Below are 25,106 nucleotides of genomic sequence, written 5' to 3'. Positions count from 1 at the left end.
GTGAGGTGCGCTCGCCCGGCGGCGGCGCGGAGGATGGGGGGGGTGGCGGCGCGGGCGCTGTTCTACCCGACGCTGGGCTACACCGCCCTGCGCGCCGCCCTGCCCGCCGCCCGCCGGCCCTGGCTGCACCGCATCGACCGCGCCGTGCTGCTCGGCGCCCTGCCGCTGCGGGGCCGCAGCCGAGCGGTGCGTGGGGAGAGGGGGGCTTGGGGAGGGGGCTGGGGGGGGAACCGGGGCCCAACGGGGCCTGACCGGGCCCTAACGGGGCCTGACCGGGCCGCCTGTGCCCGCAGCTGGTGGCAGAGGAGAAGGTCCGAGCCGTGCTGACGCTGAACGAGGAGTACGAGACCCGCTACCTGTGCTGCTCCGCCCAGGTGAGCACCCCCGGGGGCCGGGCTCACCCCCCGAAGGGATAAAAATAAAATAGAATAAAAAAACATAACAAAAATAACGTAAATAAAACGTAAAATAATGTAAACGTAAAATAAAGTAACATAACATAAAATAATGTAAACGTAAAATAAAGTAACGTAACAAAATAACATAACATCAAATATCATAACATAAAATAACGTAACATAACACAAAATAACATTAAATATCATAACATAAAATAACAAAATAAAAATAAAATAAAAATAAAATAAAAATAAAATAAAAATAAAAGGGTGTTAAGCGCTCAAGGGGCTGTCTCTGACAGGAATGGCAGGCGCTGGGGGTGGAGCAGCTGCGGCTCAGCACCGTGGACCTGAGCGGGGCACCCAGCCTGGAGCAGCTGCAGCGGGGCGTCGAGTTCCTGCTGAGGCACCGCGAGCGAGGTAACAGCGTCTACGTGCACTGCAAGGCCGGGCGGTCCCGCAGCGCTACCATGGTGGCAGCATATCTCATCCAGGTGAGAAGGGTGCTCGTAGTCGGGCACGCACGGCCAGCTTCTTCAGCTTGGTTTTGCTCAAGTGCCTGAGGTGTGTGACTGTACGGGGTTTGGGCTGGGCACGCGTTTCAGGGGAGGTGGACAGCCAGGCCCCAAGCTCACATCGCTCCCTGCTTCGTGGAACCTGGCAGACGCAAGATAAATCAACAAGCGAAGCTTACATTCACTGAACAGAAGACTAAGCTCTCTTTCCTAATCTATTTTATCTCTGTACACCTCGTTCACCTGCACTTACAACATTTAAAAGTACTGGCAAAGATGTCCTGGTCCTATGGGAAGGAGAAACTGCTGTTGTGACACAGCTTTGAAACATGGCCTGATGCTCTGTGGCTGGTTCTTGCAGATCAGTCAGACTTCAAGAAGCCGTTTGGTCTCTTGGGCCATTAAGTTCTGAACCCGTTTAGAATGCTTCTGAGATTCTTAATTCGTTCTAGGGCAGAACAGATGGAGATGGGAATAACAAGCTGCATGTGACGATAGGTTCACTGAGCAGATAAACCTCAGTTTTTGTTGTTTAGACTTCATGGTTATCTGAAACGATGAGCCACTCTGTGCCTTTCTATAAATACAATTCAGGAGCAAGAAAAATAGCTTTGGCTTTCTGAGTTCCACTACAGAGCCAACTAGGTAAACCAGCACTGAAAACAAAATCCCATTTGGGGATCCTACTGTTCAGCACTCCCTTGGGAGGCCTTTCCATAATGACGCTCTAAGTGCTGAAGTACACCAGAGGTACTACTGAAGTTTTAATTAAAAAAAACTGCCCTTTTTCTCTGGTTTGGTGGGACTAGGACAGGAAACTACTCACAACATGAAGGAAGCATGAGTGAGGTAGAAAACCAAGGTCCAAGGCAGCAACCACCTCTTTAAGTGAGGAACTCACTTCATAGACTTGTACTGACACTCAGGCCCTCCTGAGGAAGATGAAGTAACCAGAAGGGACAAAGTAGCAGGTTCTCTAACAACGCTAACATTGCCTGTAGCATCTAGAAAGGCTCCATTAAGCAGTGCAAGGGTGGAATGGATTTTCACTTGCAGGGTTTTTGCCTTTTCAGCTGCATCACTGGACCCCCCAGGAAGCAATAGAGGCTATTGCCAAGATCCGTCCCCACATCCTCATTCGTCGTAAACAAGTCCAAGTCCTGGAGGCATTTCACAGGAACATGATTGCTGGGACAACTGCAGAGGGTCAGTAAGAACTATCAAAATCTCAGTCTCGTCTCCCTTAAAGAAAACTTAGGCCTTAATGAACTAACAAAGGCTTAGGTGCTGTACGTCTTGACCATCAATAAAGAAACTTTTACATAAATTACAGTAAATCTGGGCTGTTTCATTATAGCATTTTCTCTTAAGACTAGTCTTTTCTCTGGGAGCCCCACAGATCTCTCCCATGCACAGCATTAGCACTGAGCTGAACTGCAATCCACAGAAGGCTCTAAAATAGTTGCAGCAAAAGAAAAGAAAACTGTCTCAGCAGAGACTTTATTCAGATTCTTACCCAAAGGGTTACAGTGCCAACAGAGGGGTAGCAGGGAGTGGTCTTAGTTCCATCTGTCACCAACACTATGCTATGATTACAGGCAGGGATTCCCTGTACAGTAAAGGAAGCCAATGCTCATAAAAATGATCTCCCTCTTTATGCTGGGTGATGATAGAGCAGTAAGCAGATTCCCCGTTTGTTACCACTCCTCTAGAAGTGCTGCATAATGCAACCTACTCGGGGTCTTGGGGACAGCTCTGGAATCTGTCTGCTCTAAGTATTTCTGCCAGCCTCTCCTTCTGGAACAGGGACACAGGAACGTTTAAACGGGGACATCCCTGGAGGACAGACAGTGCACATCTCTCTGTGACTGACAATGGCAGCAACCCACAATCTCCCGGGCAGTTAAAACGAGCAGTCTGTGCCAAGGAGGATGTCGTCCATATGCTATAGGATTTGTTATTGGTGGATGGGTTCCAGGCTAAAAAAGCCACTTGCTGCAGTTTGGGCCTCAAACACAAGCAGCTTATCATCAAGGGATCACAGTAATAGCATTTAGTCCATCTGAAATCTAAGATGCATCAGTTCAACTTGAATAGTGCTATGTAAAAGGACAGGCCCACAGCCAGAAAGCCTGTACTCCCTCTGCACGGGTGTAGAGGATGGGCGCTTTACTGGATGTTGTGAGCTCCTAATTATTGGGACTGGTGCGGAGGGTTGCTGGGTGCCTCTGAGCTGCACAGCACAACATCACTGCTGCCTTTTCTACCACTGGGCCTGTTTTTCCCCCTTTAGGCCAGTACAAACTGCAGGTTAGTGAGCAGCACTTTGATGCCGCTTGTGACCGTGACCACAGAGGTGGCTGGATTGAGTTTAAAAGTATTTGCATCGCCCTTTTTATAGCGGTCTCGAAAAACATAGATGCTGCCATTGCAGCTGGCAATCTTCCAGAGGGAGGGTACTGAGCTCCAGGCGTCTGGCAGGCACAGCCGGGTGAAGCTATCCAGCAGGGGATTATAGCACAGCAGCGAATCCCCCTCAGCTACGATGAACACCACATCCTTGTGCACGGCGGCGTGCATGCGCCCTGCGAAAGGCAGTACGTATGGCTTCACGTGGCATTTCTCCGTGTTGGTATCGTAGCACTGAATAAGCCGAGAGGGCTTGGTGAAGAAGTCCAGGTCATTTTCCTCCCCGCCCAGCAGGTAAATGACACCGTTAAGGTTTACACCTGCAGCCCCTGAGACAGCCACTTCCAGCTGGCTGGTCTCTGTCCAGACATTGTCTCGTACTCTGTAATATATCACAGCGTTAGAGAGAGTGTCCTGCAGAGTCTTCCCCCCAAGGGAATATATTGCATCCTTGCTTGGTACAGAGACGAGTGTGTGTTGGAGCCTGTCACGGGGCAGGGGCGCACACCACTCCCAGTCTATGGTGGCGTTGTTGCATTTCCACATGCGTCGTGGAATAGAGCCCCCAACAACATACAGGTCACTGCCATGCTTGCAGGCTGCGGTGATCTGGTGACACAGGCTGTTCTGGCCACTCACGCTGATAGAGTCATCATCAGCACAGTGCAGAGAGACAGCGAGTGAATGTGTACGTGATGACTCCTTTCCGATCAGGTAGATGTGAACATTTTCCCCAATCACCTAAGAGAAAGGAGGAGCTTGTCAACCTTACCACAGTTAGGTCTGTTCACACTAATGTCAGCGATGCCCAAGACTGATTTTTTTCAGCATTTCAGGACCCACCTGTGAGCGTGAGGCATGCACTCTGCTTCCCAAACCTTGCTACCCTAGAGCATTCAGAGCCTTTTCAAGACACCAGTCATATCTGACAGCAAAGCAGCAACAGACTTCATTGGAATCCGAGTGACTGCAGTTTAGTTAAGGGTTGGCCACCTCACTGAGAGAGTACTTACTATGAGGGGAATGCCAAAGTAAGATTTCCGAATGGTCTCTCAGATAACAGTATCTGGTGAAATGCATTATTTGCGGCATTGCCCTAATCACTAACAAAAACAACCTCAGGCTAAAATTAAAAAAGCTGTCAGTGGGGTTGCTATTTATAACAGTGAGAGTATCCCTCATGCAAACCTTGTGAATTTCAATGGTGTTTGTGTTTTGCGGCTTTCAAGTTGCACCTGCAAACAGAATATACCCTGCCTTGGGAAGCGCAACACCAGCAAATGCTACACCAGCCTGGAACAGAAGGTCTTTTTATACCTTCAGACTTGATCGCAGTGTCTCTGAAAAGCCTGCTCGCTCCTCCTTGTTGAAGTTGATCCAGGTTTCTATGGCAGCCGTCGGATTCTGAGAACACGGAACACCATCTGCGGTTTGGGGACAGAAATAAATTTATGGTATCTAGACACAGGTGCGTGTACCTAAGAAAATCCTTTCCTGCAACTCCCTCACCCCCTCCTGCCACAAACCATACCCTGTAGAGGAGGAAAAAAAGATACAAAGGTTTATAGATTTTGGCAGGCATGATCAGCACTGCCAGCCAGGCATCTACATGCAATTCGCTTGGTTAAATATCAGAAGACAGAGCTGTCAGATTTCAAGCATTTTGGATGACTTTCAACAAAGGAAGCTGTCTCAAAGAGAAAGAGGGCAGGGAAGAGCCCTTACATGCTTTGAGATGATAAAAAAAATAGTAACGTAATTAAGCATTTAGGTAGAAAGATTCTCTTATTTGAAAATGAAAATTTCAGCAGCTGCATTTCTTGGCTCATTGGCTAGTCCTAGAAACTCATCTAGCAAAGGTCATCCGCAGAAATTGTTCTTCTCTGAGCGCTGTTAGACAGCTGACCCTCAAGACTGAACATCTGTGTTGCTGCTTTCCTGTCAACATTTGGAAATCCCCTGTGAGCTACTACAGCTTTCTTTAGTAGTGTGACAGTAGGAAACACTTACGTTTAACAGACTGCATCAGATTTCGATTTGTTTCCAGGCATAACTGGAAGTTTTAGCTACGCCATAAATTATTGCAGCAGCAGCACATTACCTAGAAGATTTTAAGTGCTTCCTTCTAGTTTGAAAGTCAGCTAGTTGCCCTAACACCAGCAATTACGCCTGTATTCATTGAGAGGCTTCCCTTTAAAAAGGTTCTCCAATTTCGTCGTCCAACAAACCCTGAATTCGGTGATGCTGAAGGCATCTGACAAATTCTGACCCTTTTCTCCATACTGGAAGAAAGGAGGAAAGGGAGGTGGGAGGGGCAGGGAGAGAAAGCAGGTTATTTTGAATCTGTTCAATAGTAAAATTGATTTCCATAAGCTGTTTATCAGATGTAGTGGTTAAATAGAAAAACTTTGATTTTGAAATGGGTCCCAGGGCGCAACAGAAGGCAAGCTTAATAAATTACCATCTTCATGAAGTTTATTTTAATCCTTGCTACTAATAGCTTCCTCTATTTAATTGTCCATTAACTAGACAAAGCAGCAGCACTTCCAAAAGATTTTCCCTACCAGCAGTAGGAGTGTATTTCAGCTCTTAATCCATTAATCCATTTTCATGGACCAAGTTTCGCCATAAATATTGAGTAACATGATTCTATATACGGAAATAGGTGATGCATAGAAAAAAAATTCTTAAGCAATTATTTTAATTAAGGACCACAAATACTGAAGGCCAAAGTCCTGAAACTATGATTACTACATGGTATCACAATGAGGAAGAGTTAAAGCTATAAGAGGTCAGTCACCCATTATTTAATCATTTTGGGGTATTAGTGAAGTCACAACTTTGTTTAAAATTTTAGCTACGTATAGCTTTGATTGCGAATTTCTTTAGTTGCAAAACAAATACTGCAATTGAGTATCTGTAAAGACTCCCATAGGCATAACCTCAACTTTAGAGGATACTTTAGGTCTTATGGGGAAATTTGCCAGTGTTCCAAGGAAGACGGTTACAGCAGGTTTATCACTATAACAGCATATAAACCACTGACACACAAACTATAGCAATTTACTTGTTCACAGAATTATTTTTAATTAAAGCAAGAAAGGGGGAGTCTCTCCAGTCTCGAGTCCAGCACATTGGACTGTATGAGCTTCTCCTACGCTCTTGCTTCCTCTACCAATGATACAGAAACGTGCAAAAATAGAGTAGTGACTGGAGCATCACGAAGAGGTTTTATAGTGCTGACTGTATATAAGGGCAGCAGGGAACCTTTAAGCAGTGGTGTCAGACAAAGCAAGCTGTTAATATGTTGACACATCCTTCACAACACTAAGTCATTACATCCATTACCATGGAAGACTATTAGCTTTACATTAAGAGTAATTACTGTATTACCCAAGATGTTACACTGCCTCTATTTCAGTCAGCTGACTGCCTAGCCTAAATAATCCTAACAATTATGTAAAATTGTTAATAACACTAACATAGTCTAGAAAGGTAGCCTGTGCTCAAGACTTCTTACAGATGTTGAGTCATTGCATTACAATGTTAAATGATTAAGAATTACAACAGAAGAAAAAGATGTTCTTAAGGTGTTCATTTTGGAAATGCTTCTTTGTTTACTTTTAATGCAAACAAAAATTGTTAGAAGTTACTAAATTACATTTAAAAAAATGTAATATTTCCAATCTGTTAGCTCAGGAACTGCTGGGAATTACCAGCATCCTCTATCTCCATTTTCTGTACCATAGATCCTGACAGGTCTATAGCATGTCCACTAACAATTTATGGTGTTGTGGTGTTTTGTTTTTTCTAATTCAGTTATCCAGAATATTTTGCCTTGCTTAGCTAAGCTTCTGAATAGGCAGTGACTGTGAAAGCTTGTATCTTTCCATCTGTTTTGATCAATCCCTGCTAGACTCTCAGGCTGAAAGTCTCTTCCCAGATCCACAGCATGGCTACTCTCAAAAACTCCTTACCTGTAAGGATATCTGTCAGTAGGCGGAGAGGTAGGTGTAGGAACTCCTCCGTGTCTTGCAACTGAGATAAATGTGACTTCGCACAGTGTTTGGCAGCTGTGTAGAGCTCCATGTCGCTGTGTTGATCTGCCAGCCACATGACCTGCAGACAGTTCCTGACCTGCACCGTACGAGCCAGAAAACGGGAGCATTCCTCAAAAAGGGCAGTCAGCTGGTACATGTCTGCCACTTCATAGGTTTCCTGCAACTCTTCTGCCCTCAGCTTTACAGTCCCATGGTAAATATAGTCCACAAGGAGCTGAAAGACACTCTCGCTGACATCCTGCAGCTCAATCACCCGGTTGTGGGCCTCCTTTAGGTTGGAAGTGAACATGGAACGAAAAAAGCAGCTCTGAGCTGAGAGGACCAAACGGTGCAGCTGGAATTCTTTGCCTTCCACTGATATCGTAACATCAGCAAAGAGCTCATCCTCCAGGCAGAGCTTCATAATTCCCTGGGCCACGCGGCCCGAGTGGGAGCGGTCGGTGAAGGTGTAGTTCACAAAGTAGTTCTCTTCTGCAGAGGAGCCTCCAGTCTCTTCTGACGAGTCCATGGTGCTGCACAGATCAGACCTCCAGCAATCTGTAAAACCACAGTGATTATAAGGCTTTCTCCCCCCACCAACACGATTACGCAGTGCTTCAGGATACAGGGAAAAATCAAGCATACTGGTAAGAGGCCAGCATATTTCAGACTGAATATAAATAACACAGCCAGAAACTTCTGCTTGAGTTTCAGAACCTCAAACAACTGAAACAAATTAGAAGTTGGCATGATTAAGATTATAATGTATACAAAACTTCCAGTACAGTGAGCATTGCATCCCAGCAGAGTTGCAAGATTTGCATATCTTTTCGCAACTCATTTCACTGACACAAAGAAATGCAGCAACAGTTATTCAAGTGGAAAGGCCAGCAACCCCCCTAGGAAACTGGCAGTGCCAAGAGAAAGTGACAGCACCTTAGTTGGGCTAGATAAAAGAAAAGAGTTAGAATATCATACTACAACGAGCACAGGCAGCAGCTCGTGTCATTAGTAGGAGTTAGTTAGCATCCAGAAGTGAAGCGATGAATTTTTGCAGTGCTACCAAGTCAGGTGGGTTTGTTTTTACCCAAAAGCCCGACAGACATAACTGCCAGCTCTTCAACCAAACCAAATGAGGTAACTCGTGGTCATGCTCAGCCTGCTAACGTGCCAGACATCTTCAGCATGCGAAATAACATGCGAGATGCTGTTAGCCAGTGTTTCCCCACAGTGGGGAGGATAACTCAGTTTGCTGCATTTCTTAGTAGGTAACAGAGGTTACGTGCAATGCTCTGAGCAGTTTCTGGGTCAAAAAAGCTTCTGCTGTAGGAAGAACTTTCTGCTAACATGGCTCAGCAGCACTGAAAGCAAAGAGATGCCCCTTTGCGTTCCCTCTAAACCTGTTTCTACGCCTAGTAGAAATAGCTTCTAAATAGCTCCTTGATTATCCACCCTGGTGACTAGGACCCAAAATTATTTATTCCTGAACGCGATTTCCAGCGGAGCGCTCACCTACAGCCAAGGCTTTTCTCCAAGAGGCCTCCCGTTACCCTTCCACCCTTCATTTTCCCAAACCTGCCTTTTCCGACAACAGCTCTGTGGGGCTCAGGGGAGCTCCCATTCCCTCCCTGGCAGCACCTCCCACACAGCCCAGCTCCCGCTATGAACCCCCCTCATCTCCCATCCGGAGGCCTCCCCGCGGCCTCCCCGCCGCCCCCTCCCCAGCTCGGCACCCACCTGCGGCGCCTCCCTTCATGCCGCCGCCCCGAGGCCGCCTCCTCCTCCTCCTCCTCCTCCTCCTCCTCCTCCCGCCGCCGCCCCGGGGTGCCCCAGCGGCTCCCCCGCGACCCTCACCCTGCGCCAGGCGCCGCCGACCGACCCGGAAGCGCCCGGGGAGCGGCCGCAGCGGGGCGGGGAGAGCAGGGAGGAGGAGGAGGAGAAAAAGGAGGAGGAGGAGGAGGCGCCTTCCTCTTCCGGGCCGTGCCCTTGCCCGCCCGTGCTGTGGGGATGTTGGCGGCGGCGTTGCGGGGCCTGGCGCGGCGCTGCCCTCCGCGGGGCGCAGCGGCCCCGGGGGTGCTGGGGCAGGCGCGGGCGGCGGGGGGCTCCGCCGCGGAGACTCGGCGTAAGTGGGCGGGCGGGGGGCGCTGAGCGCCGGCAGGGGGCGAGGGGTCGCCCCCCGGCGAAAACTCGGTTGTGTTGTTGGTGAAGTAGCGGGGCCATTCTGTTGCGTTGTCGGCGGGTGGGCTCGGTTACCCGGCCGCGGCAGCCCCTCGCTTCCATCTTGTTTCCCTCCCCGCCGTGCCGCTGGAGCATGCCGAAACTGGGATATCTGGGTTGGGAAGGCTTTTTGGGGTCACCCAGTCATTAGATGACCTGCTGGGTCCCGCTCCAAACCACGTCCCCGAGCACCACCACGTCCACATCTCGCTTAATACCTCCAAGGACAGGGGCTCCACCTCGCTGGTTGCCCTGTCCCAGTGCCTGCCCACCCTTTCTGTGGAGAAATTCTTCCCGAAATCCAATCCAAACCTCCCCTGGGGCAACTTGAGGCCATTTCCGTGTCCTACCAGTTGTCACCTGCTCTCCACAAGCTCCTTTCAGGTATTTGTGGAGATGACAAGCTCTCCCCTCTGCCTCCTGTTCTCCAGGTGTAGCAATAGGCCAGTCTCTGTGACGTGCCCTTTGTTCCTCTACACATGTGTGGTTTGTTTAGCTTTGGATTTACCAGAAAAAAAAAAAAAAGCTTTTTGGGTTACTTGAATCCTCCTGTCTTCTGCAGAAGTTACTGAGAGACAGTTAGAGTGATTAAAGGGATTTTTAAGCACGGGATGGGAGTTACTGCTTTTCCTGTTGCTCTCTTTAGCTACCGTCAGACCAAAAAATGAAGTAGAACAGAAGCAGCTCTGTGCATTCGGGGAGTACGTGGCGGAGATCCTGCCCAAGTATGTCCAGCAAGCACAGGTAGGTGCTGTTTAAGAAATTGTTCATGCTGGGAGGTGACTGCAACCCATAAACTCACTACTTCTTATTAGATGTTGTTATGAGGATGAAAGATTGTCAGAATTACGTGAAAATTAGGGCTGTTATTGAGCCTTTTTCTCTGATGTCATCATGTCTGCTGTACCATATGCTTTCTTTGTATATGGATTCAGTGTAATGTTGAGACCTGTTAGTGTCAGTGCTAGTTCCCCTTCTGTTGTTTTCATCAGGTGACCTGCTTCAATGAGCTGGAGCTTCTGATCCATCCAGATGGGATTATTCCAGTTCTGACCTTCCTTCGGGATCACACCAATGCCCAGTTCAAATCCTTGGCTGACTTGACTGCTGTTGATGTCCCATCTCGGCAGTACCGCTTTGAGGTAAGAACCGCTCACAGCTGCCGGACTTGGAGAGCTCCACACCTGCTGATGGCTGTGGATGCTGTTGCAGCTCTGACTGCATTTTTTGCTTTCTGACAGTCGGAAAAAAAATCCACTCTGAAGTGCTGGGTTTGTTTAACCTGTTGATCCTGGGAGCAGTAGCAGAACTATACTACATGGGTTCCTACCTTTCCTTTTGTGTTCTGCTGAAAGTCTTTTTTCCCCCCTCTTCTTGGAGGGAGGTGGTTGTTTGTTTTGTTTGTTTATTTATTTATTATTCTTTTTGTTTGTTTGTTTTGCTTTGATTTCATTAAAGTGTCTAGACTTTTTTTCTGGCCAAGTAGGAACTGGTGCGCTTCCTTCTTCTACCTAGGTCTGTCAGCTGCTGTGGACAGTCATGTTTTTCTTTAAATTCCACCAGTTTTCTCCTTAACAATTTTCCTCTTCTTCTAAAAAAGAAAAATCTTTAGTACTTTTAAAAGCATCTTCTGAAAATTAGGACCTATTTGAAGGACATTAGATGCTCATTATATTATCTTCTCACCTACTACTAGAAAGCCTTGTTCACAGTATTATTGCAAAGACCTTGTTGTAGTTTAGCCTAGGAAAATCTTATAACAGAAGAAAATACGTGGAGTTCACAGGTTGCAGGAGGCTGACTGTGGTTTAGGCAACTTTATTGATGAAGAGATGTCCTTCTTTCCTTGTCCAATTTGGGCAGATCATCTTTCAGACGTGAGAAGTGAACTGGTTTTGTTCCCAGCAAGTTAGAAAGATTATGAAAAGTAGCTGATATATTTTCCCCTTTTGGTTTATCTTGTGGTATCAAATCACTTACCAACAGAGTCACTGGATGCTGGGGGTAATTAATAGTCATTTTCTTTAAGACAATCATCATGCGTCTTCATCCCATAAGTATTCTCCTTTTTTAAGATTTATTCTTAATCTTTATTTCAGCTCCTCATCAGTGATGTTTTCTACGTCCCACATCCTTTTTGTTACTCTTGAATGAAGAAAAACTATCAGAGCCTCAGTTAGGTGATTTTTCATGCCCAGCTCTTAGGTGCTGCATGTGACTTTGCTGAGAAGGAATATTTGAAATAGGCTTCATACATCTTTTCTCAGCCAGTACTGTACTGTGAAGAGATCTCCATAAAGTCCATGCATGGCCAATGCCTTCTTTTATCCTACTGCAGATTGTTTACAATCTCCTGTCTCTGCGGTTCAACAGTCGGATCCGTGTGAAGACATACACTGATGAGCTGACACCTATCGATTCAGCAGTGTCTGTGCACAAGGCAGCAAACTGGTATGAAAGGGAGGTGAGTGCCATTTTATTTGGGAGCAGAGTCTCTGTTGGGTGGGGCTGCATTTTCCTAAAAAAATGTCATTATCTAAGGCCCTGAGAAGGGGGGAGGTGTTTCACTGGCTGTCTTTTCCAAATAGGAGAAAAACACTGTTTAATTTGCTTTTAAATTTATTCCTGCATGGAATACTGGCACTGCACAAAGCTGGACATGGAACTGAAATTCTGTGGATATAATACTCAAAGGGGACTTTTTTCAAAGTAAGAGGACCCTTACCTCTAGCAGGGTGTTTTCAAACGAACAAACAAAGAAAACTCCTTTGTTTTCTTGGTTGGAGTGGCCTTTCCATATGAGGTGGGGAAGCATGGAGGTGCTGGAAAGCTTAAGATGGAAATTGACTATCTAATTCAATTTATTTGGCTCCCTTTCATTTAGGTTTGGGACATGTATGGTGTCTTCTTTGCCAACCACCCTGACCTAAGGCGAATCCTCACAGACTATGGGTTTGAAGGCCATCCTTTCCGGAAGGACTTCCCACTCTCTGGTTATGTGGAGGTAGGAGATGCACTTGTGTCTAAAGTGATCAAATCTCTTTTATACTGTTTTCTGAGTTTCAGTACAGAGATGTGAATGCTTTGCAGTCCTTTATCTAAAAGGGGTCTAAAGACATTTCACTTGTGTGTATATTCCAGTGCATATGCATCTCCAGCATTTCAAGTCATCACAAAGTATTATCTATAATAAGGCAGCCTAAGGCCAGCAACACTGAGCAAATTTCATGAGACGTATGCCAAAGGCAGAGAAAGTGCTTCTGCTTTTTTGTTTTTCATCTGAAATGTTAAACTTTCCACTGCAAAACTGGAGATTTCCATTGGAATGAATGACTGGACTGATCTTTATACAGTTGGAATTTTACTTTGTGGAGTTCTTGTAGGCCCAGATAACAAAACTCTATTTGAACTGACTTGTCATTTATCAAATGTTTACCTCTGTGTGGTAAACCACATGTGAAATGAGTGTATTTGGTATCTGCCTAGTTTCAAATGACTGCCTTGCAGAAGCATTCATATTTGGTATAGTTGTAAGACTGAGCTGAATCTCAGGAGAAGATAAAGAAGTTCTGTAGGCAACAGAGGGTTTTAAGAAAATAGAAATTGTGGAATCCTGTAAGCGAGGACTAGGCAACAGGTTTGGAGATTGGAACTGACACAACGAGGGTAAATCAAGCCTATCTGGTACTCAGCTACCCTTCACCTATGTTCTGAATGTTATGCTAGGAAGCAAAACTGAAACCAAACAAGCTGTTCTAATAGGCATTTATAAATATACACGAGTAGTCCCCAGCTCTGCCAGGTGGATGGACCACCTTATCGCAGTGACTCAGGAGAACTTCTGTTATTCTGTTATTCTCAGGAGAAATCTGTTATTCCGAGTAGACTTCATGTGGACTGTAGGCTGGGCACTCCTAATTCAGGTTGGTTAGCCAGGACATGTGGGGTGCATGATAGCAAAGAGGAGGAGTTTTTGGAGAGTACAGAGGTCTTGGTGGCATCTGGAGGGCTCTTGTTCAAGAATGAGGAGCACTGAAGCTGTGGCAGAGACCTGAGCCCTATCCATGGCATAAGAACTGGGGTTACTCATACTTGAGGGCGATTTGGGTCATTACTGTGTACATCCACTAATGGAGGGAGCATGAGGGCTGTATGAAAATGACCGGCCTGTGTCCTTTGCACTGTTCTAGGTGCGGTATGATGATGAAGTGAAACGGGTAGTGGCAGAACCTGTGGAGCTATCTCAGGAATTTCGCAAGTTTGATCTGAATAGTCCTTGGGAGACATTTCCTGCCTATCGTGCAGCTCCAGAACCCCTGAAAATAGAAGCAGGAGCCAAGAAAGAAGACGCAAAATAACATCAGAATGGAGCAGGTGCACAGCACTATCCTTTCTGCTCTAACATAGTATTTATGATAATAAAAATTGATGTGAGATTCATGTCTGTCATGGTCACATGAGTAATGTTATTTTTGAACTAGATAAAAAGCACAGGATGAGGGATATTAATTTACAGTCCTGATAGTCCAACTGGCAGGTGTTTATCTGCTGTTTTGAACTGTAAGACACTGGATTTGTCTTTTTGGCTTGGAAATTGAATGGAGTCCAGGCATTCCCTATGGCTGAGATGCTGTAGATACACGGCTTCTGCTAGCTGCCCCTGTAGACATAAGTCATAGCCTGAGCACTCACTCGTGCAGACTCCAGGAGACATCTGAAACAGCTGTGTGGCGTAAGTAATGGGAGAACAGTATCTCAGCTCCAAGATGGGAAGATCATCATAATGTAGCATAACACACGTAGCTTTTGTAAATGGTTCTCAAACAGCTGTTAGTAGAACAACACAAGAAGTACCTGGATCCACACCAAATCGATTGTGGAAATGTCTGCATTGTTTCTTTGGGAGTTAGGTCTGGCTGTTCTGCTGGCAGAAGGGGTTGCAGGTAACCTCTTACATGCTACTTCGTGCCAGCTTTTTCTTCACGATTTAGCAGTCTTCAGTTTCTCCAACTTCTTCAGACTGCTTTTTCCTGCAGTCAAAAATATCTCCTTTCCTTTCCCCTCCCTTGTGCCACAGACGAGAGTCCGTGCCTTTTTGTCACTATTCCAATTACTCTGAGCTCTATGATATAATAGCATTACCACTATCTTTGCTCTTGTGGAAAATCTCATCTCTCTCCAAAAAAAAAATGGAGAAATATTGTAGTTTGAGTCCACCCACCAGCTGTTTGAATGAGATTACATTACAGCAGTCATCAATTAATAATGTCCCTTGTTCTTAGTCCAGAAAATGCATAACGCAGTTCTTCATCAGAAAGCTGACTGACCTCATCAAAATTTGAAAACTGTTGTATTAGAGAATTTATAAAATAATTCAGAAGAGTTTGTAGAGACTACCTGAATCATCCCAGTGCTATTTAAGGCTCTTTAAATTGTAAGATCACTAAATAAGAAGAATCAGGGTGGTCAGAATATGGGATAGAGGAAGAGATAGAACAATAATAAATTCAGTTAAGGAAAAAAAAAAAAAAAGGACAGTTAATCATTGTGACGAGAATCTGATCTGTTTGCAAGAATAAAGAGCTGAACCGTATGGTAAGAATCAGGTTTCATGTTTGTTTTCACTCTAGACTTGTAAGCATGGACTTAAATTCTTTATTTTTTTCCTTAATTTGTTTCAGGCTGCTATGGCCAGCAGTGTTTGGGATGTGACTCAGAACAGCATTCTCTAGTTAAAACTGATAGCACTTGTCACTTTCCTTAAAAAGTACAGCTCTTGTGGGAAGAAGAAAGGAGAAGGGAACACAGGAAATCAGGAGAAGTTTGGGGTTCTACATGATTCCTAGCTCCCCTTATGGTCTGCTATTAATTTGATTGATTAAAAAGGAAATGTACTTTTAGTCATTCCCACAATATGTTCCACAGCTGGTTCTGTTTTCTGTTGCACGGGCTCTTTTTCCATGCGAATGCCCATTGCACAAGACAGAAAAGTTTGTGGCACCACTTCTGTTACTGAGAAAATTCTTTGTTGAGCACATTGCCCCCCACGCTGCATTCTCCTTCACCCGTCCCAGGGTGCATGAGGCACCATGCCAGTGGTCCATGTATCATAAAAATATGTATTTCCCAGTGTGGTAAGCTAGAAGACTGGTGGCTGGAACAGAAGGAAAAAGCAATTTAAACATAATGCTTGTATAACAGGAGAAATTGATTGACATAGCGTCATGAAAGGTTAGACACGGTGCTCTGTCAAGTTAGATAAAATGCAAGTTTTTTGAAAGAATGTGTGTACTGGAGCCAAAACAGCCCCATGGGGACAGGCATTGGCACCAGTAGGTCTTTAATAAGTGGAATAATTGCTAACGGACCCAAATGTCTTCTCATTAGAGAAGTCTTGGATGGAACTTGGGAAGAGTGCAGTTTAGTCACCCGGGCACATGGTGCCTGGATGCCTGAGATGGAGCTTACATAGCTTCACAAAGTAGTGCCAGTGTTGGCACACCCCCTCCACTGCTCCTGAGCCCCAGGGACTATCCTTACACACAAGCCTGATTGCCCTGAGGTCCTTGTAGCTGGTGAGCATTTACTTTATGGTGGGCAAGGCTGTTTGCAGCTTGGTCAAGCACAAAGTTATCTTCCAAGTCTCTGTCACTGCCTGGTCTGCGCTGCCAGCCTCCATGAGGCTGTCAGCTTGTTTGTCTGCATTGGATTTCCCAGATGTAGTTGGATGCTGGGTGAGATACATATCTGTGGTAGCTGATGCCCTATTCGGGAGCTGTGTTTTCTGATGCTGCAGAGCTGAATAACTAGACTTCAAGTGATGATTCACACTCACCGTGTTGAGCTTCCCCAGCTGAGTGTGTTTAGCTGGTGTTTTCCAGCATTCTGGCTTTCCTCCCCACAGCTGGGCAAGCAACCTCTTGTCCCTGGGGATGTGGCCATCGATGGTGTTAGGGTATCCGGCTGCATCGCAGCCACGCCATCTGTACGGGCCCTGATGACTGATCTCCAGTCAAGATGCAGATGGGGATTTCAGCTGGGCCTTGGACTCCTGCAGAGCAGATGTTACAGGAGTACTGAAGGACAGGCTAGATGACAGTCATGTTACCTGCATCCCGTTACATCTTCCCATTGTGAGAGGCCCCATCCCACTCTTTTGTGCAGTAGGTGCAGTGGGGTGGTGCCCTCTCTCCCTTTGTTACACATTATTGCTTCAGGCAGTTGGATGTGGCTCACAGACTAGAAGAAAAAGACAGGGAGACCATTTCCTGAAGGACCAGCAGCACCATATCTGTAAAGGATTGAATTGTGGAGGCCCCATCTGATTATGGACAGTACTTTACTCCTACTTCCCTCCAGCTTTTATTTCTTTTTCCTCTCCTGTGATTCAAACATCACATTTCCCGTGAGCTTTTCTTCTCCTGTTCTCTCACCATTCTTCATCTCCTCATCTTCCTCCCCTGCAGACCTGCTAGACAAGCCTAGGCAGGGGACTGAGGTCTCCCCAAGTTGTGCATGAGACATTTCAAGCAAGAGGTTTTTTCAATTTTTAAGCAGCATTTCCCTTTTATGAAGATGCTGCCAAACTTTTTGCAGTCCTATCTCAAAGAAACATCTCTTCCAAAGAGGCTCTTCTGGTGCTGCATTATCCACACCTTGTGACTTCTTGTGCTGCCTTAAGCCTCTTACATACCTAAGCATAGCCTGTGCAGGTCCCTGTGGCAAGGTGCCTGTCCCAGCATGCAGATGTAATCTGCAATAGGAAAAGGAAGCAGCAGAAATTCACAGTGCTGACAGGCCAGCTAGCTTCACCTGTACAAACACTGCTGTCTATGGGTATGTTTACAACTGAAAAATCGGAAAGACCCACAAAAGGTGCGAAATAAAAGGCCTGAACAAAAAACATAACGGTTGATGGAGGCACTAAAAATGACAGTGAACAAGGTTCAAGAGCCTGCAGGGGTCTATAATGTAAGTACCAGAGGAATTCTTCCCAGCAGATCCTGCTTCTTGTGACTTTGGCAAACTGGGTTACAGTGGCTGCTACCTCACTTGTCTCTTCCTTTGGTAGCTCCTCACTCCATTGCACCGTCACCCTGTGATGGGCAAAGCTTCTGCTACTTGGACCAAACTTTGGATCAACCTCCAACCAGCTCCTACAGATCTGGGTTCCGCATATCTTGTTCCCCTTTCCCGTCTTTCTGATTCGGGAGGTCCTGGTGGAAATGCCACAAGCAGCCAGGGTGACCCTGCAGAAACCGGGCTCGATGTGACACACTGAAACTGTGCCTACAACAGATGGCATGACCAGAGGGAGCGTGGAGCGGCAGGGTTGTGCATGCTCAGCTGTGAATACCTGGCAAGGACAGAATCCCTCAGGAGGAGCAGGTGCACCACCTAACATTGCAATCGCATGGGCAGGGACTGTGTGCAGCTGTTACAAACTCATGCCTGCTTCTGTGCACGTCCCATATAACTACTGCTGGTTCATAAAGAGCTAAAGCGTACATTTATCGGTGCTCTGCAACTGCCTTTCTCTGTGGGATAGAGAGGCAGTTGTGCAAAGTTTCCCCAGCTCAAGGCAGTGTCTACCACCTCTGCTTGCCTCCTACCTGCTGCTGTATCAGTCACCTCAGCACAGCCTGTGAGCCTCCTCTCTTCTCCCTCCCACCACATGGGTACCCTCTTCTAGACCTTCAGCTGCATGCTGTTCCTAGGAAACACTCCTACCGACAAAATCAACTACGACCTTTGCAGATGTTTGCCAAAATCCCCCCAGATGCATACTAGAGAGGCTATTTCATGACCAGCAAGATGTGGGGTTTTGTTGCTGTTTTTTTAAAGTAACTTCTAGACAGAGTCATGTGTACACTGGTGTACACTGCGAATTTTAAAGGACTGGCACGAACCAGAAGGCACATCAATCTCACTGTGCAGATGGGTCATCCGAGTCTGCCTCTTGAGTGGCATATTATTTACAGTTTAATAAAAGGTATCTCAGAAGAAAGGGATGCAGCTGAAGCAGAAGCAGCAGAAAATAATGAAAACTGAAAGAAGTGTCATCTGACTGTAAGATAGCCAAGGCTATGACAGATACAGGTCTTACTTTGATCCAAACAGAGGGGAAAAATGGCTCCAGATATTGAGGGCTCCTCCTTCCTTAATAAATCTGTGCCACTTTTGATAGCTGCTGTGAGCACATATTGCCGGGCATAGCTGCAGATCCTGGAAGTTCAGAAAAACGGCTGCCTTGCACACTGGCAGCTTATTAACTGCAACATCATCCCATAAAATAGCTGGCGACCAAAGTCACCACAAACCAACAGCCTCCAACTCACTCAGGAGGGTATGCACTTCAGCTTCTCCTGTCTTTTCTAGGCAGACTTCTTTCCCCAGAGAACACCGTTAGCTTGAGGGAGACGGCATTGCTACTTATTTATATTTATTACTGATTTGTATGGCCTTCACATCCAAGAACCTGTCGGTGAACCTGCAACAATACCGCACCACTCAGAGGAGAAATACACCGTGTCTCAAGTGAGGGTTAGGCACTCGTGAAAGTGCAAGGATGTGTACAGCACAGATACCTGCTGTGAAGGGGATCAGATGAAATTTCCTCTGTATAATTCAGAACACCTAAGGCAGACCTTGCTCACTGTAACCCATAAGTCACAAGAGAGGATGATGAGGTGCTGAAGGCTGACTGGCTCTGGTCCTTGCAGTTTGCTAGGTCATTACACCAACTATTCCTTCCCAAAGATTTGCTACAGAGCTGAACAAGTAACATTTCTTCTGCATGCTTGTATATTTTGGCTGCTATTGCCCTACCACAAATTTGCCCAGACTGTGGCCTTATCTGTGTGACATTTCTGGATCATTTGCAAATTTTCAAACCCAGTAAAAGGGAAAACTGAAGGGTCATAGAGATGGGACAGAGGCACTGTGCAGTGGAGGAGGGGACCATAGGGTTCCCCCATTCCTCAGAGGCAATCATGTGTAGTAAAATTTCTTGCAACTAATAGCTCCGTATAATAAATTGCAGTGGAAAGTCAGTCTTTGGAAGAGAACCTTAAATAATATTATTGCCAAAAACTTCACAACAAAGTCTTCCAACTTTCCAAAATATGATGGAAAATAGCCTCTTGGGTCAGCAAGTTCAACTGCAAAGCCCTTCCCGGGACTGCAACCATAAACACAGCAAGGCAGATTTGTTCCAGCAGAGGCTGCTGGGACTAGAAGCAGCCAAGAAAGACAGAAGCAAACAGCTCTCACTTTACACCCGGCGCTGTCCGCGGAGGGGATGTGAACCACTACTGGGCACGGCTGCTATGGCCCAGGTACAGCTCAACGCCTGGCTGGTGCTGTGTGTGTTCGCTGGATCCCAGAGGCTGACAGGTAGGAAGCGCACCTGGTCGTGGGGCAGCTCCTTGGCTTGGCAAATGTTTGTGCAATTCCTGTGGTGCTACGCTTTGCCTGCTTCTTCAGATGAAGTCAAACGCATCTGCTAGCTGTGCTGACGCAGGAGAGCGCGTTAGCTGCAGTCCCAGCTGGGCTTTGTGCCCACCTACCTGCAGGATGGAGACCTGCTGCTGTTTCTGGTGGCGGGGGGGCTGTGCTGAAAAAGTCTGCTCCTGCAATGATGTGTGTGGGTTTTCTAGGTGCTTTTTTGGGAACAGAACAACTGTTGGATGATAAATAAGGGACTGTTTTTCCCATCTGCAAATTACATTTATGTTATTATTTCAATACATTATTTGTTATGCTTTGGTTGATTTTTTTCTTACTGTACTTCAAAATCTAATGCTGCATAAATGTATAAGATGGTTATGAATAACACCAGTTTGGTGGCTATTCAACAAATTGACTGACTGTGCAAGCCAGGCAGATGTCTTTCATTAGAGGTATCTGTGAATTTTGCGGATCAGTTAGCTGAGAGGAGAAGCCCAGGAAAGAAATTTTCGGATGGTGTAAAAGCTTTGCTGGCACATCCATGGAGGAAGAGGAAAAAGCAGCTACAGCCCAGCTCACATTCCAAAGCCCCAGCTGGCTTACATTAGGGATCCTGCAGCTGTGCAGAGAAACAAAGCTCAGTCTGAAGGGACAGCAGATCTCCAGGCAGCTTGTACATCTATCACCCTGAAAAGCTTTAATCAAGAATGGAAAGTTGGAAGTGGGCTTTGGTAGCAGTCATCACACACATACAGTATTAAATCATTTTTCTACTATTTCTGAGCACCTGCTGACCTTAACTCTAGAGTGTTCAATGTATGTTCTCTCTCTTTTTAATATAGAAAAGCTTTATCCGTATAAAAATAATAAGAAAGAGGAGTGTCAGAGAGCTTACTATTTTATATCGGCTTTTGCATTTCATTTTCCTGACCCAGAGGAGCCATAGAAGAGGGTCTTGGCTCGTGACTGTGCTGATCAGCATGAAGAAGGGAGGGGTTGCAGCATCCATCTTACAGTTCTGGACTGAGGATACATGCGTCTCCTTTTTTTCACAAAGAAAGAACAAATATGGGAAAAAGAAAGTTAAAGTATCAGAAGAATTAGTAAACAAAAAATAAAGGATTATTGGGATTAATGTAACTCACATTAATTCTTCTGGCCTAGTATTCATTTTTTCCCTGTTTAAATGAGGTTAGCTGGCCTGGCAAGAAATTAGCTGGACATGAGAACAGCCATGGATTTGACCGTGTTAGACTCATAATCTGCATCTGCCAGTGGCAGATGCTCAGGGAACAAGTACAAAATCAGGGTGAGCACCAAGTAATATTTCCACCAATATTTCCAGGTTCTAGGAGCCTCCTGGCATCCTCTTTTGATTGGGCAGCATTTCTTTCTCCTAGCAAAAGCTACAAAACAACCTGTTGTCAAAACCCATCTGCTCAAACTCCTGCTGCACCCACCCCAGAGTGAGGGGCTCCTTGCAGCCTTCCAAGACAAATGCCTTTGCTGCCACATGCTATAGCTCTGTGCTGGCAGGATTTGGGGTCATCATATCCAAAATTCATACTCGCCTCCCTTAACCACTTCTGCTTCTCTTGTGAAGCTTGTTTTGCTCATTGAGATCTTGTGATCAGCATCTGTTGTATTTGGCAAGCCGTGAGTGACAGCTCTGAAATACCAAAGGCTTTATCAACAAGCAAATGACAGAAACGAATGGGAAGGGCCATGATCTTGTGGTGTCACACTCTGCCTGATGTCTTCCAGATGAACATCCTCGCAGCAGGGATGGTGCCAGCACCAACACACCCCGTCGTGGCCCAGAGGACGCCGACGTCATGTTAGAGGTCTCCGGGGTGTTGGGGGCCTCTGGGCAGAGGCGCTGTTAGCACCTGCGCTCCCACCTGCTTGCACGTAAAAACTCACCTGTTCTGCTCCTTCTCATCGCCACTGTATTTCGGGAGCTGCTGGAAGATGCCTCAGGAGGGCGGGCTGGCAGGGGGAGAGGCGGGGGAGGCTGGACAGGGCCCTGCGGGGAAGCCAAGGCTTGGGGCCAGGGGCGTGGGGCCGGCAGAGACGGACACTGAGCAGGCGGCTTTGTGATGTTTGTGCTGCTCTTCTCTTCCAGATGCTCTGGGGGAGGCTGGACGTCGAGGCCAATGGGACCATCCGGCTGCGGGACGAGGAGCTGGCCTCCCTGCGCCCAGCGCGGCGTTTCATGCAGATCTTAGAGAGTGAAGTTCCCAAAACACCGATGGAGATCGAGCAGCTACTGAGATATTATTCACTGATCGATACCCCTTTGCCTCCAGGAGAGTATGACCGTCTGATTTTCACCAGTGTTTACTGTGCCTATCAGATTCGCTCCATTCAGGGTCTGGATAAAAATCTCTGGATCCATTTCTTCTCCCAGCTAGTTGATGAAATCTTTCGTGATCTGTGCAAGGGGCTCTGCCCTGCAAATTCCACTCTCCTTATGGCTTCCTGGCCCTGGAAGGAGAAACCTTCGCATTTAGCATCGCTGAAACAGTTCTATCATTCTAACCTGGCCAGGACCAAGAGAGACACTTAAAAAGGGAAAGTGCCACGGGAAAGGACACATCTGACTTCAGCTGCGTCCTTGTTTGTTTTGAATGCTGGCAATCTTTCCTCAGTATTCAGGACTTTGTAGAAATATGCTACACCTTTTTGTACTGCTTTCTGCATTGTGCTGGCAGCCCTCTAAGGATTTATACACAGGTTTTTAGTTTTTATATGAACCAGGACAAAACCAAAAAGTGCATCTCACCCTTTTCTCTCTCTCTCTCTTTTTTTTTAAGTGGGCTGAGCTGAAGTGGGCAGTGCTATTTAGATGTGTTATCTGTCTCGATCACTGATGCTTTCTAGGGAGATGTCCTGGCAGCTTTTTTCCAGGATGTTTCACTAGTGTCCTAGTTGAATTCGTCTTGAATAATTCAGTTCAGCCTCATATTCCTTCTGTGGTTTCAGCCAAATGCAGTCGTTTCTCCTCTCCAATAATCAGTGAAGCAGACGCTGCCGTGTTTCACAATAGAGGTGGTGTGTTTAATTTCAGCTTTCTGGTTATGCAGCATCACATTTGATGTGTCCACAGTAATTTACCACCTCACGTGTTCATTAAAGATCAATCTGAAAATGTCTGTATTCCAGGAAGCTTCCTAGTGCTCACATATCATATTTACGTATGTATACAGCTTTGTGTCAGCTATTCATTTGGAATACACTTCTGTACGTCTCGTTTAAATTCCTAAGGATCGTGACCTAGTTATTTCTTCAGCAGATTTTACCTCTTCTGAAGTTTTTTTTTTTTTTTTTTTTTTTTTTATATATACAACTATGGCACTTTAAAGACAAACATAACAAATACACAATCTCTATTCTTAAAATCAGAAATATAATTATTTTATAGAAGTAGATCTTTAACCTTTTTTTTCTGTCTCACATGCTGCTGTCTGGACTTAAATAAATAAATATAATTATCTGTACAGGAGGATTTTGATTTGTTGATGTTGTTTTTGTTTCGACTGGGTTTTCTGCTGCCATTCTACCTATATTAATTTCAAAAATTCATTGTGTGTGCTTAGATGGTGGGATCTGTAATTCTTTTTCTATCAATATACTCTTAATTTTCCATGCTGAAAAGGGGAGTATGTGACATTCAAAGTGGGAACTGCTAGCTTTTGACCTAGTTTATTTTTCTCCAAGCCACTGCTGCCCAACAGATGGAGAGGCAGTAATAAGAAGCCTGGAAGCAAGATGCCACAGAGAATGGGTTTAGAGGTAAGGTTAGGGCTACAAAAGGACACCGCAGGACAGATTTATCTTTTTTTTTTTTCCTTCCCCAAAGAATGTAGGGATGAAGATTAGCATGTCATTTGAAACAACTTCTAGTAAGCTAGTGTCCCACCATGTTCTGCCAGCCCTGTTTTCTGTTTTTAATATACTTCCAATCTCTACCCTTCATCCTTTTCCTCAGTCTTCAGTCTTTAACATCTAGTATACATATGGAGTGATGGAGTTAGGGAGTGGCTGCAAATACATCCAGTTTGAGCACAGAACATCACTGAAAGGCTAAGCTGGGATGTCACTAGTGCCTGAAAATATTGCCTTGCTGGAGAATATACAGCCTAAGCTCCAGAAGTGTCTGGATAAACATCGAGGGGGTTGGCTTGGTGACTCAGATACAAAGGCATTCTGTTGAATTCAGGATTTTGTTAGGGTCTGTTCGAGAGCAGACTCTAAATTGCATCCCAGTGATATCACAAAGTTCCGTGCATGCTCAAGATTTGGCACTTTGGCAGTTTATGTATTTTGGGAGGCAAAACAGGGTATAGCTGAGCATCTAGCTCAACGGAAACAGCACTAACCACACAGCGATAGGGCCTCCAGCCTCCTGGTTTCCTAACACCCAACTCTGGGGTCCTGCTGCCCGTCTCGGCTGCCCTGTAGGAACACACCAGTGCCCTCTACAGCCGCAGCAGTCCCACTGCAGCAGCACTACAGCTCGACGGGGCGCAGACTACGACAACCCACGGCGACGCAGGCAGAACCTGTCACTTGGTGGTGGTCCCTTTGATCCCGTCCGTGCTAGGTTAGCAATGTGGCATAAAGGTTATCCATAGCCTTGTATTCAAGGAGCTCATCTGTGGGGAAACTACTGCCACTGCATGGCATGATACTACTCACTTAAAAATCATGACCCAAATAATAGATTTAAAAACACTTCACTTACCTTGCTTCTGAGCGTTCAGAGATTGGTCCATTCATAGCTTTGTGCCCTCCTCCTTCTAGCCCCTACTATCCTAGTAGGCTAGAAGCATACTTTTTTTTTTTATTATTATTATTTATTTATGTTTCCCAAATGAATTATTTTCATTAAATGGAAGCTGAGATTCTTAAACACTTGTCTTGCGTGTTCTTCTTGACTTCAGGAAGTTCAGATTAAGAAAAGCGACAAATATGATGGAACTTGCAATAAAGTCATAACAGGCACCAACGCTTCATACACACGCAATAGAAAAGTGTGTGCACAGCCCCAGTAACCATCTGGCTCAGTAACCCAT

The 25,106-nt window shown here is 45.9% G+C and overlaps 4 protein-coding genes across 5 annotated transcripts; 3 read left to right on the top strand and 1 right to left on the bottom strand.

The window, feature by feature from the left end:
- The first annotated feature begins 7 nt into the window (after positions 1–7).
- Positions 8–2,250, top strand: PTPMT1 (protein tyrosine phosphatase mitochondrial 1). Its single transcript, XM_082762196.1, has 4 exons — positions 8–186; positions 294–374; positions 701–892; positions 1,987–2,250. The coding sequence occupies exons 1-4, from the start codon at positions 34–36 to the stop codon at positions 2,125–2,127; spliced, it is 567 nt and encodes a 188-aa protein (XP_082618322.1). The 5' UTR covers positions 8–33; the 3' UTR covers positions 2,128–2,250.
- KBTBD4 (kelch repeat and BTB domain containing 4) lies at positions 2,250–9,250 on the bottom strand. 2 transcript variants are annotated; one of them, XM_082762194.1, is made up of 4 exons: positions 9,217–9,250; positions 7,300–7,920; positions 4,640–4,746; positions 2,250–4,063 (listed from the first exon to the last, which is right to left on the bottom strand). In XM_082762194.1, exons 2-4 carry the CDS (start codon positions 7,889–7,891, stop codon positions 3,203–3,205), a joined length of 1,560 nt encoding a protein of 519 aa, XP_082618320.1. In that variant the 5' UTR covers positions 7,892–7,920; positions 9,217–9,250; the 3' UTR covers positions 2,250–3,202. The 2 variants fall into 2 exon arrangements, with proteins under 2 accessions (XP_082618320.1, XP_082618319.1); XM_082762193.1 differs by lacking the exon at positions 9,217–9,250 and adding an exon at positions 9,100–9,199 and having other exon boundaries at positions 2,402–4,063.
- Positions 9,251–9,322: 72 nt separating this feature from the next.
- On the top strand, positions 9,323–14,019 carry NDUFS3 (NADH:ubiquinone oxidoreductase core subunit S3). The gene is made up of 6 exons (XM_082762195.1): positions 9,323–9,484; positions 10,226–10,323; positions 10,572–10,721; positions 11,918–12,043; positions 12,464–12,583; positions 13,770–14,019. The coding sequence occupies exons 1-6, from the start codon at positions 9,370–9,372 to the stop codon at positions 13,935–13,937; spliced, it is 777 nt and encodes a 258-aa protein (XP_082618321.1). The 5' UTR covers positions 9,323–9,369; the 3' UTR covers positions 13,938–14,019.
- Positions 14,020–19,547: 5,528 nt separating this feature from the next.
- On the top strand, positions 19,548–23,517 carry FAM180B (family with sequence similarity 180 member B). Its single transcript, XM_082762500.1, has 3 exons — positions 19,548–19,974; positions 21,793–21,872; positions 22,154–23,517. Exons 1-3 carry the CDS (start codon positions 19,704–19,706, stop codon positions 22,595–22,597), a joined length of 795 nt encoding a protein of 264 aa, XP_082618626.1. The 5' UTR covers positions 19,548–19,703; the 3' UTR covers positions 22,598–23,517.
- Positions 23,518–25,106: the final 1,589 nt, after the last annotated feature.

The sequence above is a fragment of the Aythya marila genome (assembly GCF_965140915.1).
Source record: "Aythya marila genome assembly, chromosome: 5".
In the NCBI taxonomy this organism is placed as follows: Eukaryota; Metazoa; Chordata; class Aves; order Anseriformes; family Anatidae; genus Aythya; species Aythya marila.
Note: the sequence above shows the minus strand (reverse complement) of the source record. Positions and strands in the feature narration are given on the sequence as shown.